General features: G+C 44.0%; 1 protein-coding gene across 2 annotated transcripts in view; it reads left to right on the top strand.

The window, feature by feature from the left end:
• The window catches only part of efl1 (elongation factor like GTPase 1), a 69,344-nt gene that overhangs the window by 16,020 nt on the left and 35,467 nt on the right, over positions 1-17,857 (top strand). For both annotated transcript variants that reach the window (XM_037752412.1, XM_037752404.1), the window contains exons 13-15: positions 999-1,156; positions 2,542-2,702; positions 4,332-4,467. In XM_037752412.1, coding sequence (XP_037608340.1) covers positions 999-1,156; positions 2,542-2,702; positions 4,332-4,467 — 455 coding nt within the window. The remainder of the gene's footprint in view (positions 1-998; positions 1,157-2,541; positions 2,703-4,331; positions 4,468-17,857) is intronic.

Here is a 17,857-nt window from a genome sequence, read left to right as displayed (position 1 = left end):
GAGTTGAACATAGTCAGGCTGTCTGAGTCATCTATAACTATGGGGGCTTTAACATCAGGGATCCGGGCCCGGATCCGAGTACACTTGTCCCCAAAAGTCCAGTTTGTTTGATTAGTGTCAACGCTCCGTACCGTACTCTCAAGAGTGTAAAGTCGGCGTATTTTCACATCAAACTCTGTGAAATAAGAGTTTATTTTGGTGATTGTTGGAAAGACTAACGACGACGGTTTTGGTGAGTTTTATTTTGTTTCTGTCAAGTTTGAATGTCTGAAGTGTTTTACGATGCTCCGCCACTAATAACAGCTGATCTCAACATGAACAAATACACGTGGGTGATGACGCAAGTGTACTCGGGTACGGACCAACTTTACTAATGTGAAAGCTGAGGGAGTGGAGAGGGGGGGCAATCGTAGCTAATATGAAAACGCCCTGTAAAGCAAGGAATGTCTGTCTGTCTGTATATCTGTGTGTGTGTGTGTGTGTGTGTGTGTGTGTGTGTGTCCTTTGCATATCTTGAGAATCATCCGCTCTCGGCTACTTCACACTTGACGGGTGTATTGCTGGGGACCCAAAGACTCACAGTGTCGAAGTTGGTGCAATTTGGACACATTCAGTGTTAATAACTGTGAATAAACAAGCGATAGCGCTCTGTGTGCAGCAGCGAAGGCAGGGCTTCAGGGCTCTGTGGACTGAGTCGAGCATGTCGTCCGCAGATGGCCTTCACAGGCTGCAGCTCATTTACTGACGTTCCCTTTTGCTGCTGTATGCTGGATACACTAACACATCACAACCACCAAACTGTTCTTCACTTCCCGAGAGTCAACGAGCGATGAGTGGTTCTCGACCGCACTGCCCAGCAGGTGGACCTCCCTGTGCTCACATCTGTATTTCATCTTCTCACCGGCACCTGAAGTGACACATACTAATAAGATGATCACTGCGACCACACAACCTTCACTTCACATCTTCCAACTGTGTCTATGTGTGTGTGTTTTTAGGCCGTTGACCCAGGAGGAGATTTCCCAGCGCAGGGAGCTGGCTAGACAGAGACATGCTGACAGGATGGCAGCTGATCAGACAGCAGCAGAGAACCACAAAGACCTCACCAACTCAGGGTCGACGCCACAGGACGGCCAACCTGCAGGAATTGGCACAGGTAAGCTCGACTCTCCACTCACTGAGTCATTTCTATTTCTCACTTTTCATCATCATCTCTTTGTTTCTCTAAATACACACAAACACTGTACAATAACTTGTGCAATTATTCAACTGTGCAATACTCTGATTTACTCTGGCATTAATACTGTCTTACACTGTTCATTTAAAGTAATATTCTTATTTATACTATTCCTGCATTTTAACATCCGATTCAACTGTTATCAGGCCATTAAATAGGCGTTATCAGTCGCTATAAGCACCATAGATGTGGGTCATTAGAGGCCTACTACACCTACTATGTTGTAAAAGTGAGAGTGAAAGTTAAAAATAACACGTTGTAAAACTGAATGAAACGTCATGTTTTTAACACAAACAAAAAGGCTTCTTTAGGTTTAGGCAAAAAAAAGACTGAGTTAAGTTTAGGGAAAACATTGTGTTTTAGGTTAAAATAACTACGAACACAAAGACAACTACACATTGTTGGTTTCACACGGGATGCAAACTCTGGTCTCCAAAACCCTGTGTTTTGTGTCTCATCCATCGTCCCCGACCTCCACCCCTTATGGAGTTTCACACTGTCTATACTACAGCGCCTGACTTCCACTTCTGCTCCTGTCATGATTACTACGGTCACTAGAGGTCACTGTCGTGTTCTTTTATACCTTCTTTCAGTGATCTACCATGTGAATAGATGATAAAACCTTCTAGTGGGTGTAGTAGGCCCTTACTGACCCACATCTATTGGGCTTATAGCGACTGATAAAGCGTATTTAATAGCCTGACAACAGTCTAATCGGTGTCTAATCTTGGTTGCAGCTAACATTGTTAAATCTTTCAGACTTAACCCTTTGTGCCTTGCTTTAAAACCGTTGCTCTGATGTCGTAGAGGACAAACATGTCTGTGTCAAAAAAACTGCTGCAGAATTAGATATTAATATTATTTTCCACTTTCACTTTAACCAAAAATCTGTCCTCGTCATAAATAGAACATGTTCATTAATTTTAAGAACTTTAAATATCATTTTTTTACGTAATGCCACTTTTGTTTTTTTATGAAAAAAAAACAAAAATGACTTATTTTCTGTAGACTAAAGGCTGGGGGGATTTTTTTCCCAGAGTCTGTGATACGTTGATGATTATCAACAACGTTGATTTTGATGCATTTTTTGTGCAGGAAACTGGGAGAAAAGCATTTATTTGTCCCATAGCACAAATGTGAGAAAATATTGTGGAAAATAGTTAAATAGAAAAAAATTAAAATGCTAAAAATGTCACTAGTGATGCACAAAGGGTTCAAAGATCCAGCATCCAGTGTAGGAGTATGCAGCAGCACACTTTTATCTTGTCTCACAGCAGCACTTTTATCTTGTTTCTCCCCGTCAGCTAAGATGGAGAGTCTGACACTGAGAGACTCAAAGCCAGGCGAGGAAGAGGATCAGCAGACCTTCATAGCGTTCGCGCGGGTCTACAGCGGGGTGGTCAAGAAGGGACAGAGAGTGTTTGTACTGGGACCAAAGTATGACCCCGCCCACGGCCTGAACATGGTAAACCCACAGTTATCAATCAATCTTTACACACTTCTCTTCTGTCTGTATGTACAAATCTATTGTGAATATGCAACATTTTGACATTGAAATATTAAGTTTAATATGCCAGTGTTTAGAATTACCACAGCTCCAAAATATCTTGTTTATCTTTTAAGGACTTCGGCAGGTTTTCTATGACTTTCTCCATTTCTTTCATACCTGTAGTGCAGTTCAGTTGACCCAGAGGTGAAAACATCATCCATTGTTGCCTTTTAGCTCCGGTGTGTTTCATGTTCATGCTGACTTATTACAAACAAACCAAGAGCTCTAAAGATGATGTCAGATAGACTGACAGGTACTGTGACTGACAGCGCTACAGGGACCCACAGGGGAAATCCAATTGCGGTGACTGACAGCAAGTTATACAACACTTTACTGAACCTTATGTGTTTATTTTACCCCCGCGACAACGTAGTTGGGGGGTGTAGCGCTCCTTCCGTCCTTCCGTCTGTCCGTCCTTCCTCCGTCTATGTTTCACACTTTCGTTTCGTTTAGAACTATTTAACTTAGGAACTTCAGATTTGGTATGATGGTTGACAGTGGGGTGTAGTTGGGCCTTCTGGGGGTGAGAAGTCCAGGGTGCCCAAAATTTTTCCAAAAGGGCAAAACTAGGGATGCACCGATACCACTTTTTTCAGACCGAGTACAAGTACTTGCTGATACCGAGTACCGATACGAGTACTTCTCTGTGCCAAAAGACCCTCGTTAACAGCCAGCTAGAGGGTGTGAGCGACACACGGCAGGCTGGGGAGTCCCGCATACGAGGCGGTGCGCCGCGACCGGCTCTAGGTCGGCTTGGAAAGGCTCGGTGCGAAGGTGCTTCCCGGGGCCTTGGACAAAGTGTCACCGGGGCGGACTGTCCTCAGTGCGCTCCAACCGCGTTGTGCCCCCAGGGCGGGGCTCGGCCCACGTAAAAGGTGCCAAGGGTCTGCGGCGATGTCTGCAACCCACCCGACCCGTCTTGAAACACGGACCAAGGAGTCTAATGCACGCGTGAGTCAGAGGGTGCAAGCAAAACCCTGTAGCGCAATGAAAGTGAGGGCCGGTGCGCGCAAGCTAAGGTGGGATCCCGGCTCCGCGGGGTCGGGCGCATCACCAGTCCGTCTCGCCCGCACTGTTGGGGAGGTGGAGCGTGAGCGCGTGCGATGGGACCTGAAAGATGGTGACAAGAATTTGCGCATGTGTGACCAAGCCCTGAGTCACACAAATGTGACACCAAATCTTCCCAGGATGCAAAACACTAAAAGTGTAAATGTAGCTACGTCAGCAAAGCTCACGCAGAAAACCAACAAAGCAGGAGCTGTAGTGCTTACTACGAAAGCAATGATTGCTTATACGTCACAGCAACTACATGTTTGATACTTTGGTCATTACAGATAATCTAAGCTACCGCTCCTCTACAACACAAATTAAACAAATCATCAAATTTACTGTTTCCATTGGATTTTGCTTTTTAAATCCCAACTGGGAAATGGAATATTACCGTAGCTGTCCATGTATGTGATCTCAAAAAAACCTCTGATTGTAAATGCTACATTTGTGAGCCTCTTTGCTCCTCGTGCTCATTCCTTCTGTCATCTCCGCCAGCTGCCAGAGGGTTGCAGTGCTTCAGACCGTGTACCAGAGGTGCCACATTTGTCCTGTTGTTCCATGGAAAACCTCTACCTGCTGATGGGCAGAGAGCTGGAGGAGCTGGAGGAGGTGCCCGTAGGAAATGTCCTGGGTAAGTACGTCCATCTCTTCTTTCTTGTTATTGCATTACAGTGGCTCTTCCTTGCTTTTTTAGACACACCAAAAAAAAAAAATACAAGAATCATTCAAGTACATCAACTTAATCAAATAAGCTGATATATTTCAATCGCTATATTTACAGACAATCAGAGAAAGAGACTGTTTCTCTGACAATCACACCATTCAATGTGTGTTCTTGATATGACTCAGTGCTCCCTGACTGTAGACGGCTCTGTCGGTTGCCTTTACATTCCACCAACCGTGCTTTTCTTTTTTTTTCTCTCAGAAGCATATCCATGCATGACCTCCTTCACTAGTCTACACATTTAGACACACATTACAGCTAATTAAGTACTATTTATACTTTCCCGCAGGCTCCGGCTTCAGCAGTTAGCACCTGCTGAAGTAAAAGAATAATGTTCTGTGATGTGCGTTATATTCCTTGTGTCCTTTCCTCGCCAAGCAGACCAAATGGGGCTCAGTAAGACATGCTCAGTTCAAGTTCAACAGGAGATATTGAGTAGACTTTATTCTGTTACTGGCTCCTATTTTCATGTGCCAGTAGTAAAACAACAACACATATTTTCTCTCGTACCTTTAGTGGTCTCTCTCCATGCAGATAAGTTTTAGGTAGTTTTCAGATGTCTGTCTATGATGCCTTTTTATGAAAGTAAACTTCTTTTACTCAGATTTTATGCATATGGCGATGTTCTTTATTCTATGCAATATATCGTCTTGCTTACAGTATCGTAATATACTGAATCGTAACCCCTGTGTCGTGATACGTATTGTCAGATTCTTGCCAATACACAGCCCTAGTACACACTGAGTATAAAAGTGCTTTATGATTGATTGGAAAGCGAATTTGCTCTGATTTATTTGCACAAATCTGAGTACTGATTGTGTTTATTCACCTCAAACATGCACCACCTCTAAAATGTCTGTCTGAACACATTCAGATGTACTACAGCATGTGTGTATTTGTGTATGCTTGTATATAGTATATGTATGATGTGTTGATAGTTACTTTGCACAGTATTGATGTGACCTCACATTAATGATCCTGAGTGCTGCTAACACCGAATCAAAGTCTGACCTGTGTGATATCCTCCATTGAGACCGTCATGAATTATGAAGGAGACGTGCATTAGGATATTGATGTACAGTCATCGGTCGGTATGGGCGTGGGGGGCAGAATGCACGGTAGGAACAAGATGTCGATAATACAAATCACCCTTGAGTGAGCATCACAGATCCCTCCGCTCCTTATTTAGTTTGGACTGTCAGCTCACAGATGGGCCGTAAAATGGATTTCGGGAGCGGCCTTCAAAGTACAGAGCCCGGAGTTCTTAGGCTGGTTACACAGAGATGGACTAAGTCTAAGGCTTAGATCTAACACGGTCAGACTTTGTGACTCTTAGGCCCTAGTCTAAAGGGCCTATACAGTATTGTTCACAGTGTAATGTGAACATGTTCAAGACCAGTTGAAGCTAACGTGTCAGAAATGTTTAATGTGAGTCTCAGTTTTATTTATTTGTAAGCAGTTACACACAACGTGAAAGATTTTTCTTTGTCAGTGTTGCTCTTGTCACAACAAAATTAATGTGCAATATTCAATGTAAACTTTAGCTTTTTTATAATAGGAGTAAGAAATGCTAATCAGCATGTTAACGTTTTCATTTTGAGTATGTTAGCATGCTGGCATTAGTATTTAGCTAAAAGTCTTAAGGACAGACTCACCAACACGGTCTCACGGCAGTTTGTGAAATAGTCAAAAAAATATCATCTATTTGATTCGCGCACATAGACACCAATTTCCCTTTTTTTTTCTGACGCTCAGCATGACTTTCCACAACGCAATTCTGTTCCAGTCTTTTCAAAATAAAACTACTTTGTTAAAGTTTAGGAAAAGATCGACTTGGTTAGGCTTAGGCAACAAACTACTAAGTTAGGTTTAGAAAAAGATCGCGGTTTAGGTTAAAATAACTCCGTAAGTGCCGTAACTTAAGTACGGAAGTTACATGACAAATAAATCAGCTTTGACTTCTGGTTACACGCGGGACACCAACACCGGTCTCCTGAACAAATAACACTGGAAGTGGCGTAACTTAAGTACGGAAGTTGTGCGTCAAAAACTACTTAGATTTCTTTAGGAAAAGATCGAGGTTTGGGTTAAAATAACTCTGGAATTGCCGTAACTTAAAGGCAGGGTTGACGATGTTCTCCAGTCTCCACTATTTGTTGTACTGGTTGAAATGGTCTTTACACCCCGACAGCGATCCATTACTGATGAGCTCTGAAAAAGGACCGGTAAAGAGCCGTCATCTGTAGCTGCTGTAATCCTGTAAGAATGTCTACCAATCACTGCCTCGAGGTCCACTTGGAAAGAACCAATCAGATGCCTCCATGCCTCTCATACTCTACCCTTGGCGTGCACCAGCCTGAACTCAAAGCGCGTCGCCGCTGCACGTTTACTGGAGAATGAAGAGAAAACTCGGCCCTGCAGTAGCACTGCCGCGGTTACTTGTCATGAGGTAGCGTTGTTGAGTTGAGGTCCTCAATTAGTGTTGTATCTGACATTATGGGCTTAATAGATCAGAATGGAACATATCCACAGCTTTCATATATGTAGCATGAACTTCAGTCCCCTCTCACATGGCGTATTTATAATTTGAAGCTCCTGGCTTCACGATCACTGCCGCTCCTCTCTCCACCGGCATATATTCTGATTCTGTGCAGCAAATTCAGGGCCGACGGTTTTTTCACCGCAGACCGGTGCAATTTAAAAACACCCGAGGGAGGAGTTTCTCTTTATTTTCTTGTGTTAACTGTGATGGTTAGCAATGATGAAGTAAGACACACATCAGCCTGTTTCCCCAGGGATCTCAGCGCATTCCACTAAGAAACTCGATGACTAAGCAGAAAGTTGAACTAGCGGCAGGCAGTGTGCAAACAATTTCTGCTCTGTGCACATCCACGAAAACACACTCTCGTCTTTCTCTGTGTGCCTGGGCCATGTGGGAGTCATCATTCCTGTCCTGTTAGTGGACTGCGGGCAGGGCAGTGGGGAGGGACGTTGCCAGCGGAGCACCAGTGTGTAAACCCCACCAGGCCCGGCCTTGATTAGACCCCCATTATTATCTGACGGCTGGAGCAAGTAATTGGAGAGGAGAAGAACTGCACACACAACTTTCTCACACAAATATACACAAACAAAGCAGCATTTGATGTGGGAAACATCATTTTCTAGTTAACCACATGACGGCACACTGAGCGGACTGCATGACAAAGCGCTGTGTTTGTCTTTGCGTGTGAGTGTGTGTCTGCAAGTCAGTGTGTCATGAGAGTGAGACCCCCTCTACTCTGGCGGTTTTTAAATGAAAACATGCACGAGGAGAGGTAGACAGACAAAGGAAAGGCAGCTGCTGTTCTGTATCGTGCTGCCTTCCCTCATCTGTTTCCTTCCAGCTGTTGGAAACAACAACCTCGGCTAAATGAAGGTGCCTCTCTGTTCTGTCTGTCCGTCTGAAGTAAGGATGAGCTGTGATAAAGTTTTATTAGTCATTTAATCCAGCAAGGATGAGGAGCTGTATTACATACATATTCATATACATAACTGACTCAAAACTCTTGTCTGCTTCAAAATCTTCTAAAACACAATGTTTGAACTCAACAAAGGATGGATATAGCGACGTGCCTTGCTGTCGTCCACAGTGTCATTCTCGATACTACCACCACATGGCACCAAAGTGCAACATATAGTGGTGTTAAAGCTGCACCATTCTATGTGTTTTATGGCTCAGTGGATGAAATTACTTTGTGTAATGTTAAAGGAGTCGTTCATAAAGACAAACCCACAGAGTAATAAGTAAGAAATAATTACCCAATATGCAGCTCAGCTTTTTTTTAAACATCATTTAGCTAATTGTTTTGGTGTTTCCGGCCAGCGGCTTTCATCAACCTCGTTTTCAGCAGCAGCAGAAGGCTGTTTTCAGTTAAGAAAACTACCGTCCAACACCAAACAGGAGACAGACAAATTAACAGTAGCAAGTGATTATAGTGGAGCATTTCAGGCTTGCGCGGTATCTGTTTTTCCTTACCTTCATACCTTCCTGATATTCCACCGGGGTATACGGTATATGACGGTACTTGACGGTACATGGCGGTACATGGCGGTACATGACGGTACTTGGCGGTACGTGGCGGTACGTGACGGTACATGACGTATATGGCGGTATATGACGGTATATGACGGTATATGACGTATATGGCGGTATGTGACGGTATGTGAAGGTATGTGGCGGTATGTGACGGTATGTGAAGGTATGTGGCGGTATGTGATGGTGTATGGAGGTATTAGACGGTATATGACGGTATATGACGTATATGGCGGAATATGACGGTATGTGACAGTATGTGGCGGTACATGACGGTACATGACGGTACTTGACGGTACTTGACCGTACATGACGGTACGTGGTGGTACGTGACTATACATGACGTATATGGCGGTATATGGCGGTACATGGCGGTATATGGCGGTATATGACAGTGTATGGCGGTATATGGCGATATATGACAGTGTATGACGGTATATGATGGCTGGGGGAGGGGGAGTGAGCAACACTCCGAGGAGCGGCTTGTCACTAAAATTACCTTAAAAGCCAACCCACCTCAAGAGCCTGAGCCGAAGTTAGCTGCTAACTTCGTGGCCTCTTCACTTTAATCAGCAGGTGGCAAGCAAACCTCGGGAGTTTAGCATTCATTCACTGACGAACAAATATCCATAATTGTACACACACTGCACTGCTACGTTCTCCGCTCTCTCTCTCTCTGTCGATCGCACACTCGCTAATGTTATGGGCCGCCGGGCTTGCAATACACTGGCTACACCATACTGACCTCTGGTGGCACGTGCGCTGCACTACAATGCATCACATCAGTACAGAATCATAGAAAGTGAAGCGACTGTGTTTGTGACGGTATCGAAAATCATACCGTCGGAAGACTGCCCAAGCCTAGAGCATCTAGCAGCTGGTGGAGACCAACATAGAGCTAAAAGGAGAGTGAATATTGGACTCAGGCCAGAAACACGACTCCAAATAAATGGTAATGTTGTTCTGTGTCTACTGGATGTGTAAACAGGCAACTGTTGTTTACTAAACCTTTGCAAAATAACCTTTTTAAAGTGATGATATGTCCGTTGTATTCTTGGCTTGTTCTACTGCCCCCAAGTGGCCAAAAAAAAAGAAATCAATTAATTCAGCTTTAAAACAACAAAAGGTCACAAATGATACCAGATGGTCCCAAAGTGTGCAATAGCATCTTCATATAAAAAAATGCATCAATATATTTTTAATACATTTTAATTATTTTAACCCTTTCATAAAAAAACCTGACAAAAGAAACGTAATAAACTTGTACTTCATAAATACTGCTCTGGGTTACAGAATGGATAGTTTGCTTGACATTTTTAGGTCAGATTTCAATATAGAATTCGTAGTGTTTCCTACAGCTACCACTACATGTTATTAAATGGACATACTGTATTTACTTAAAGCATCTTAAGTGTTAGTCAGGAACATCGTGCGAGAACTAAGGCGTATCACTCCTGTAAAAGGGTCTAATGTGGAAGACTTCTAAAGTGAACTGATGTCATTGCAGATGGGACTGCGGTGGATTTATTGTCTTGGAACCATGGCTCCAGTTTGACATTAGATCCTATTCATGACTCACACATGTTTTTTAGTTTAAGCACACAGTGCAAGTTTGATTTTTTTTAGCCATGCTAGCATCACGGCACCGGGAACAGCAAGGGGTGTTCGGTCAGTTGGTTGGTTGGTTGTGTTTTCAGCCAATTTGCAATTTTTTTTCATACAAAAATGGTGAAAATGGTGAATGTTACATAGCTATAAGAAGTCCTACTCTTGGTTTTGCAGCAGGTTTCATTACACAGGTTCCTTCTTGATCACTATCATTAATAACTTGAAGGGCACTCAGAGGTCGCAGACTTCCGCCAAGGCCAATCCGCTCTTAAATTTAATTGGTTCATCCTCGGCCCATGCTATACCCGTCCACCAAGTTTCATGAAATCGGGCCTGTAGTTTTTCCATAACACTACTGAAAAAACAGACAAACAAACCAACAAACCGAACCGAAAACATAACCTCCTCGGCGGAGGTAAATATCCATAATACTAGGATTGTGTGTCAGGATTTTACTTGGAAAGGAGTCTGACTCATCCTGTCTTTGGGAGTAGAGTTTCAGTGAGCTATGTTTTTCTAAGGCTTTGCTGTTTTGATCAAATGAATACATACACATACAAAGTCTACAGTCATAAACCTTATGACATTTAAACACTTTTGATATCATCAGAAAATGTAGGTAGTCCTCTTGAATGGTTTTTATGCATCTGTGCCAGTGACAGCTGAGGCCGGAGGCATTATGTTTCTGGGTTGTCAGTTCGTCTGTGAATGTCCGTCCATCCCACTGTCGTGAACGTGATAGCTCAGGAGGGAATTCCTTGAAATTCTGAAGGATGAACTGGTTAGATTTTGGTGGTCAAAGGTCAAAGTCACTATGACCTCACGAAACACGTATTTGGCCATAAATCAAGAACTCATATGCTAACTAGAATGACTTGGAGAGCGCAGACCTCCGCCAAGGTGCGTGATTTTAAAAACAGATCCCAGCTCACAGCTGGCTGTACCGTGAGGTGGTCGGCTTATTATTATTAACACGGTGTGTTTCCGTGTAACGTATCGTGAATCTCTCATTCAGAAGCCTTGTTATGTCTGTATAACGTTACACTACGTTGTCTCTCATCCCGTCATCTACTGCTTTTTTCTTTCTCGTCGCGGACGGACAGCAGCTCCCGCACCTCGGATTCTCGCCACACATCCACACACGTTTCTCTCTGCTCTCAGAGGGAGGAAGGAGGCGGGGTCATGCGTCATCAACACAACATCAGTTACACTGCGCATGTGTTACACCCTGTGGTCTCAATGTTCTGGCTGATCGGAATTCTAAAGAAATTCCTGAATCCGGATCATGATCCGGATCGCCACCAAAATCTAATGGATTGTTCATTGTCTTACACTCCACCCCTCCACAGACAGACAGACAGACAGACAGACAGACAGACAGACAGACAGACAGACAGACAGACAGACAGACAGACAGACAAACCAACGCCAGTGAAAACAATACCTTCTTCCAAGGCCTTTGGCACAAATATCTACTGGGATAAAGTGATGACATTTGGGACAGACATGGATGTAAACTGCAACTTAACTGGTTGGCGGAGGTGTACAACCGCCAACCAGTCAAGTTGCTTGTTGTCAAGTTAATTGTTTTTTTTAGTTAGTTATAGTCTAGTTTTTTTATTGACCTTCAAGGACTCGTCAAAGTGAAGTTAAAATTCATACACATGCAGAAATAATACCAAAGCATGCCATAGTAATCATATTAGTATTTGGCAACGCTCTTATTTTCCATGGCTGGCATCCGTTATTGCCACAGTGACCCTGCTCACTCCCAACTCCAAGGATCTCTCTCTCTCTCTCTCTCTCTCTCTCTCGCTCGCTTAACCACATCACATCATATTCTTCATGCTGAGATGCCTCCAGCTCACATATTCATGTTGATTTCTCATAAACGATCACAGCATGGTGTCATCTGATTCATCTTGTCTTTTAGATGATCAGTGGGAGTTGACTCGTTTGTCAGGTCTCTTAACGGGGCATGGTGATGGTGATGAGCCAGTGGTTGTTCTTTTTTCCTTTTGGAAGTGGTCGGTGTGGATAGAAGTATATTTTCGGGCTGGGTCTGTTTTTCATACAGCAGTTTGGGACTTTTATTTCCAGTGAAGGGAAAGGTTTTGATGAAAATACATATTAGTTTTTAGTAGCATGCCAGTTATTTGATTATTGTTAGTTGTGGTATCATTTTATCCAACAGACAATACATTTGTCTTGCATGCATAATTGCTTCCACCAAGGAGGTTATGTTTTTGGTTCGGTTTGTCTGTTTGTCAGCAGGATTACAGTAAAACTGATTTTCATTAAACTTGGTGGAAGGGTGAAGCGTGGGCCAAAGAAGAACCCATTACATTCTGTATCGGATTCGAATCACAGGGCGGACACTCAAATCATTTTTCACTTTCTTTAAAGGGATAGTTTGGGTGTTTTGAAGTGGGGTTGATCAAGGTACTTATCCATAGTTAGAATATTTTCCGACGGGGAAACGGACCTGAAAGTGAAACGTATCCATCGTTGTTTTTGTCAACGGAGTCTGGTGGCTTTGAAGAGAGCGTAGAGGAGTTTCACTTTCAGTTCAGTTCCCCGTCGGAAAGGGCTGTCTGAAGTCAAGATAAAGCAGTGAAAATATTCTAAATATAGCGTACACTTCAACGGATATTGATTTTGGTTTTACTGCTGCCCCCGTCCACAGCAGTACGTTGCTTTGCTCGCGTGCTGATACTCCTGTCTGCTTCTCCAAACTGGGGGCGTGCCGACCGTCATCTACTGTAGGTAACACACTGACTCTGGATAAGTAGCATCATACAACCCCACTTCAAAACACCCGAACTATCCCTTTAACATTGCGAGATAGGGCATGCGCTCTCTGAGTGCCCTTGTAGTTATAACTAGAGGCATGTTTTTTTTGTTATCAGAGGTTATTTTTTTATTTAGTCTCATTTTCATCTTGGAAAATATGTTGTCAGTGAATATTTTTCACTTGGCCATTTCCTGTTTCAACATGAAGCTGAAATTGAGTCTGCAACACCTTTGAGATGAACCCTAGCACGATCAACATCAGTGTTGGACCTCACTGGTATAAGGTACAACCTCTGGGTGGAAAGACTGAAACTAGAAGAGTGGAGGCTGAAATAGCAGCAGATTAAAGCTCTGATGTGATGTTTAAATGTCCACGTACTTTTGTCTGTATAGTGTATTTGTAGAATACATTATATTAAACTGCACTACAGAGGGCAGCAGAGCGGTAAGAAGCACCTCTAACATTTAACAGCTTGTAGACCAGATGTGTGTTGAAGTAAACAGTGTTTTTTTTCTCTTGACTTATTTATCAATTGATCTACCACGTTTATAGCTGATAAAAAACAACTCCTCAATAAACTGGCAGATCTTTGGTGTAATATTTCCCCCATAAAAGGCAGAATAGCATGTATTGGGACCGTGGAAACTCTCCGACTACCTAAACAAAAGTCCTTTTGTTTAATTCTCTTCAGTGTTTTCGATTAGTACCGTACACCCGAGCCAGCATCGGGATTTATCTGTGATTGCAGCTGAGGGAGTGCACACAGCCGGCTCGATGGTGTTTGATGGTGAGCTTAGTAAGGCCAACAGTTTGTCACAGGGGTTAAAGACGTGGGCAACATGAAATTCTCATCATCGGGACCTAATGTGAAGCAGCTGTCTGAAGAGACTCAGCCACAGCCCGAGTCATCCAAGTCAGTCCTCTGGGAGGGAGGGGGAAAAAAAGGAAAAAAGGAGTCTGAGTGAAATGAATGATGCTGATTCAACACTGGGCGACTTTATGAAAACATTTGTTTTGCATTAGGCCTCTCTCTCTCTCTCTCTCTCTGCGTGCCAGCGGTGACTATAGCGACCCAGATCTTTAGCAGAACACACCAACTGAATGATTTTACTGATGTCAACCACACGGGGGTTATGGCAGAGGCCAGCTGGGTTCATCTCAGTGCACGCTCAGATCAGATCATGAGTAATGGCACTGTCTCTAGAGAGAGATCCACTTCAGACAGTCCAACGTCTCTGATTTGCTTTTTAATCTTCTGTCTGGGAAATGTGGCAATTAGAGTTCATGTTTATTTTTGGAGATTTTTGAGCCTGGTTGCATGAAAGCTAGGCTTTTCTTCTTAAAGTAACAATCCAACATTTTGGAGTTGTTTCGCTGTTTCACTTATGGTCAAATGATGATATCAATTTCATCTCAGCACTGTCATACATTTATTTACTTTTCCAGTTATGTAAGAAACCAAATGGAACAGTGATTTCTTTTTTTCTTTTTTGACAAACCCATAATCCGACTTGAAGATTCAAAAACGCTGATCTCTGATTTGTTCCCTTGCCATGTCCTAAAAAAGATCTAACAGAGGAGCTTTATGGCTCCAAACTATAGACCAGACCAGCATCTCGTTATCCCCGAGGCTGCCCTCTCTTTTGGGGGAAAGAAAGTCGACATCAAAGAACTAGCGTTGATTAAGGCCGACCGTTGAGTCGCCTCACGTCGCCTTTATCTCGGCCAAAAAAGTTGCATTTGAACACACCGCAAAGACTACAGCTGACGGCCAACTACCACGTACGTTCTGCACCTGCATGAGATGAAATAACTCTCCGCACCAGCAGGAGGCGGTAGTCTGTATTCATCATTCAAAAAGGGAAACAGGAAGACCGAGAAGGGCGGATATATCAGCCGTTGTTATGATACGTACATGGAGCAAAGCGGCGTTTGCTGACCATTTTCACATCACTCTCACTCATCAATTAGCTTCATTCCAGACGTTTATGTCGCTGTGAAAATATCCGTGTGTTGGAACGATCGGATGAGATGAGGATGAAAAAAGAGAAGAGCCTTCTTTGTTTGCCCTCTTTCCCCACATCCGTTTCAGTTGTTTAAGCCGAACAGCCAATCAGAGTGACTTTTCTCATCGACGGGCGCCACCGCCGATTTAACATTGGCCGAAAAAACTCCAACACGTGCAGACTAGAGCCGACAGTGCGGGACACACTGCTAAAACTACGCCAACAGACGCTCAGCGACGGCCCCAAACTGTCCGACGGCCGACCACCGGCTTGGTGCGTCAGGACCTTTAGTGATCGCCTTGAATTTGAGAGGAAGCTTGGCGAGGGGAGGAAAGAATCCCTCAGTTGAGTCTTATTTTGTCTTTTGAAGGTCAGAATGCATCTGTTGTCTCATGTTGACTCATTATACCTCCGTGACAACGTAGTCGGAGGTATATAGCGTTCCGCGTGTCCGTCCTTCCGTCCGTTCGTGTGTCACACTTTAGTTTACAGTAGAACTGGGAAACTGTTTAACTTAGGAACTTCAAATTTGGTACGATGGTTGACAGTGTGGTCTAGTTGTGCCTTCTGGGGGTTAGAAGTTCAGGGTGCCCAAAATTTTTGATAACAAGCTAGATTGTGCTCAATAGTTCTATTGGTTCCAAAAGGGCAAATCCTTTGGTCGAGGAGTGAGCGGGGGAGGAATGGATGTGAGCCATGCTCACTTTTGCCTCGTCTTAGTTGAGTAAAACACTGCTGTTGTTGATGAATGTATTTGTCAAAAAATCCGTAATGAATGGACTTTGATGTGAACAGAGATTGAATCGGGCCTCCTGGTGTGCGTTAGCGGCAGCGAGAGTTTTCTGATGCTCCTGACTCATCCGTCTCTTCCTCAGTCGTCCTTGACACAGTTTCCATTCCCAGCCGAGCCCTGCTGGGATCCCACCGCCATGAAACATCCTGCACCTCATCAGTCCTCCGCTCTCCCCTTGGAAATTTATTGACCACCTCCTCCCTCCCTCCCTCACGTCCCCTCCTCTCCTCTCCTCTCCTTTTTTCTCCTCTACTGCACTTTTTCTTCCCTGTCTCTCTCTCTCTCTCTCTCTCTTTCTGTCTGTATAGGTCTCCCTCCCACTATCTCTCTCATCCTGGCTGCTCTAGATTTCTCTTCTCTGCCTTTTCTCCTGAAACACTCTCAGGTCTTTGAAGCTCACATTAACAAGTCTGTTAGTCTGTTTGAGCAAAAGATGTAGCGAGGAAGAAAGAGATGGATGAGGAAAGGAAAAGAACAGGGATTCCCCTTCATTTAAAACCTTTACAGTCACTCCACATCACTTTTCTTTGTTCACTTACAGAGTTCCAGAAAGCCGTACGAAATTAGCAACAGGATACCTCTTCCCATGTGATTCCCACAGTTAGGCTAAATAGCTGTCTATTTGGTGGTGTGTGTTATGAAAAGAAGCCTTGACTCAGACCTCACCAGAAACTCTGACAAGTGTGTTTGAGTTGAATTATTTATCTGTTTGACTTGTACATGGATTTAGACTAAAAGCTAATCTAAGACTGACTTTTTCTATAAACTGCTTCTGTGGTAGGTCCCGCTACAGTAGGTATTTCCAGGACAACATTTTGCCGTGATGACACAGACACACACAGGCTCACAAGGTGAAAACAACAAATATAGCATCAGAGACGATCACAGACATCATAAAAATGGATTCAAAGTTAAATATCGTCCGGTGGGATGAGACATTTAAACGGTCAGCTGTCGGACAGTTTGGGGCCGTCGTGAGCGTCTGTCGGTCTAGTTTTTTTGCGGTGTGTCCCGCACCGTCGGCTCTAGTCTGCCCGTGTCAGAGATTTGTTTCGGCCGATTCACTGTGATGAATCAGCAGCGACGCTAGTCTGTGAGAGAAGTCACTCCGATTGGCTGTTCAGCTTAAGCAAATCAGTGCACGAGAAGAGAAACGGAAGTGAGGAAAGCAAGCCAATGAGTAAAGTAAAGAGGAAAAACACACAGATGGCTCTTCTCATTTTTTTCTCTTCTCTTCTTCTCCGCTTCGTTTCATGTAGGTATCATAACAACGGCTTATATATCCGCTGTCTTCTGTCTTCCAGTTTCCCTTTTTGAATGACGAATACGGACTACCACCGCCTGCTGGTGTGGAGAGTTATTACATCTCATGCAGGCGCAGAACGAATGTGGTAGTCAGCCGTCGGCTGTCGTCTTTGCGGTGTGTTCGAGTGCAACTCTTTGGCCGAGACAAAGGCAACGTGAGGCGACTCAACGGCCGTCTTTCGTCGCAGCTAGTTTCTTTGATGTCGGGTTGGTGTGTCTGGGCCTTAAGTTTGAAAATCTTGTTTAATTCATTCCATTTATAAGGTGTGAAGTACGAGTGGTAATAGAAGTTGTCCTCCGTTAATCATCTGCTGATCGGTGGGGGAAAACTCCAGAAGCAGGCTGTAGGTGGGTCAGCTCTGAGCGGTGTAAAGTTAGAAAGTCACTGGCCTAAATAGACACCCAGCAGAATGTGTGTGTGGGTGTGTGTGTGTGTTGGCTGCAGGCAGATCAGATGGCTGTAGAGCATGGCGGTGGGACAGCCCCCCAGGGTCCGACCACTGACCTTCATTTCCTGCTCACCTCTATTGTTTCACCTCTGTGCAGCAGTGGGGGCATCGGGGGCTTCATACAGCGTCATAGACATCAGCCATAATGCGCATCTTCACGTCTCCCCTCTCACTCTGTGTTCCTCTATTGTTCAGTGCAAGTACTGCTGGCTGCCTGCCCTCATTCTTTGTGTGAGCCATGCAGTACAGGCATGCCGGCTGCGTTAACAC

Source organism: Sebastes umbrosus, chromosome 2 (assembly GCF_015220745.1).
Source record: "Sebastes umbrosus isolate fSebUmb1 chromosome 2, fSebUmb1.pri, whole genome shotgun sequence".
NCBI classification, from domain to species: Eukaryota; Metazoa; Chordata; class Actinopteri; order Perciformes; family Sebastidae; genus Sebastes; species Sebastes umbrosus.
The sequence above is the reverse complement of the archived record's forward strand: the minus strand, read 5'-3'. Positions and strand labels throughout refer to the sequence as shown.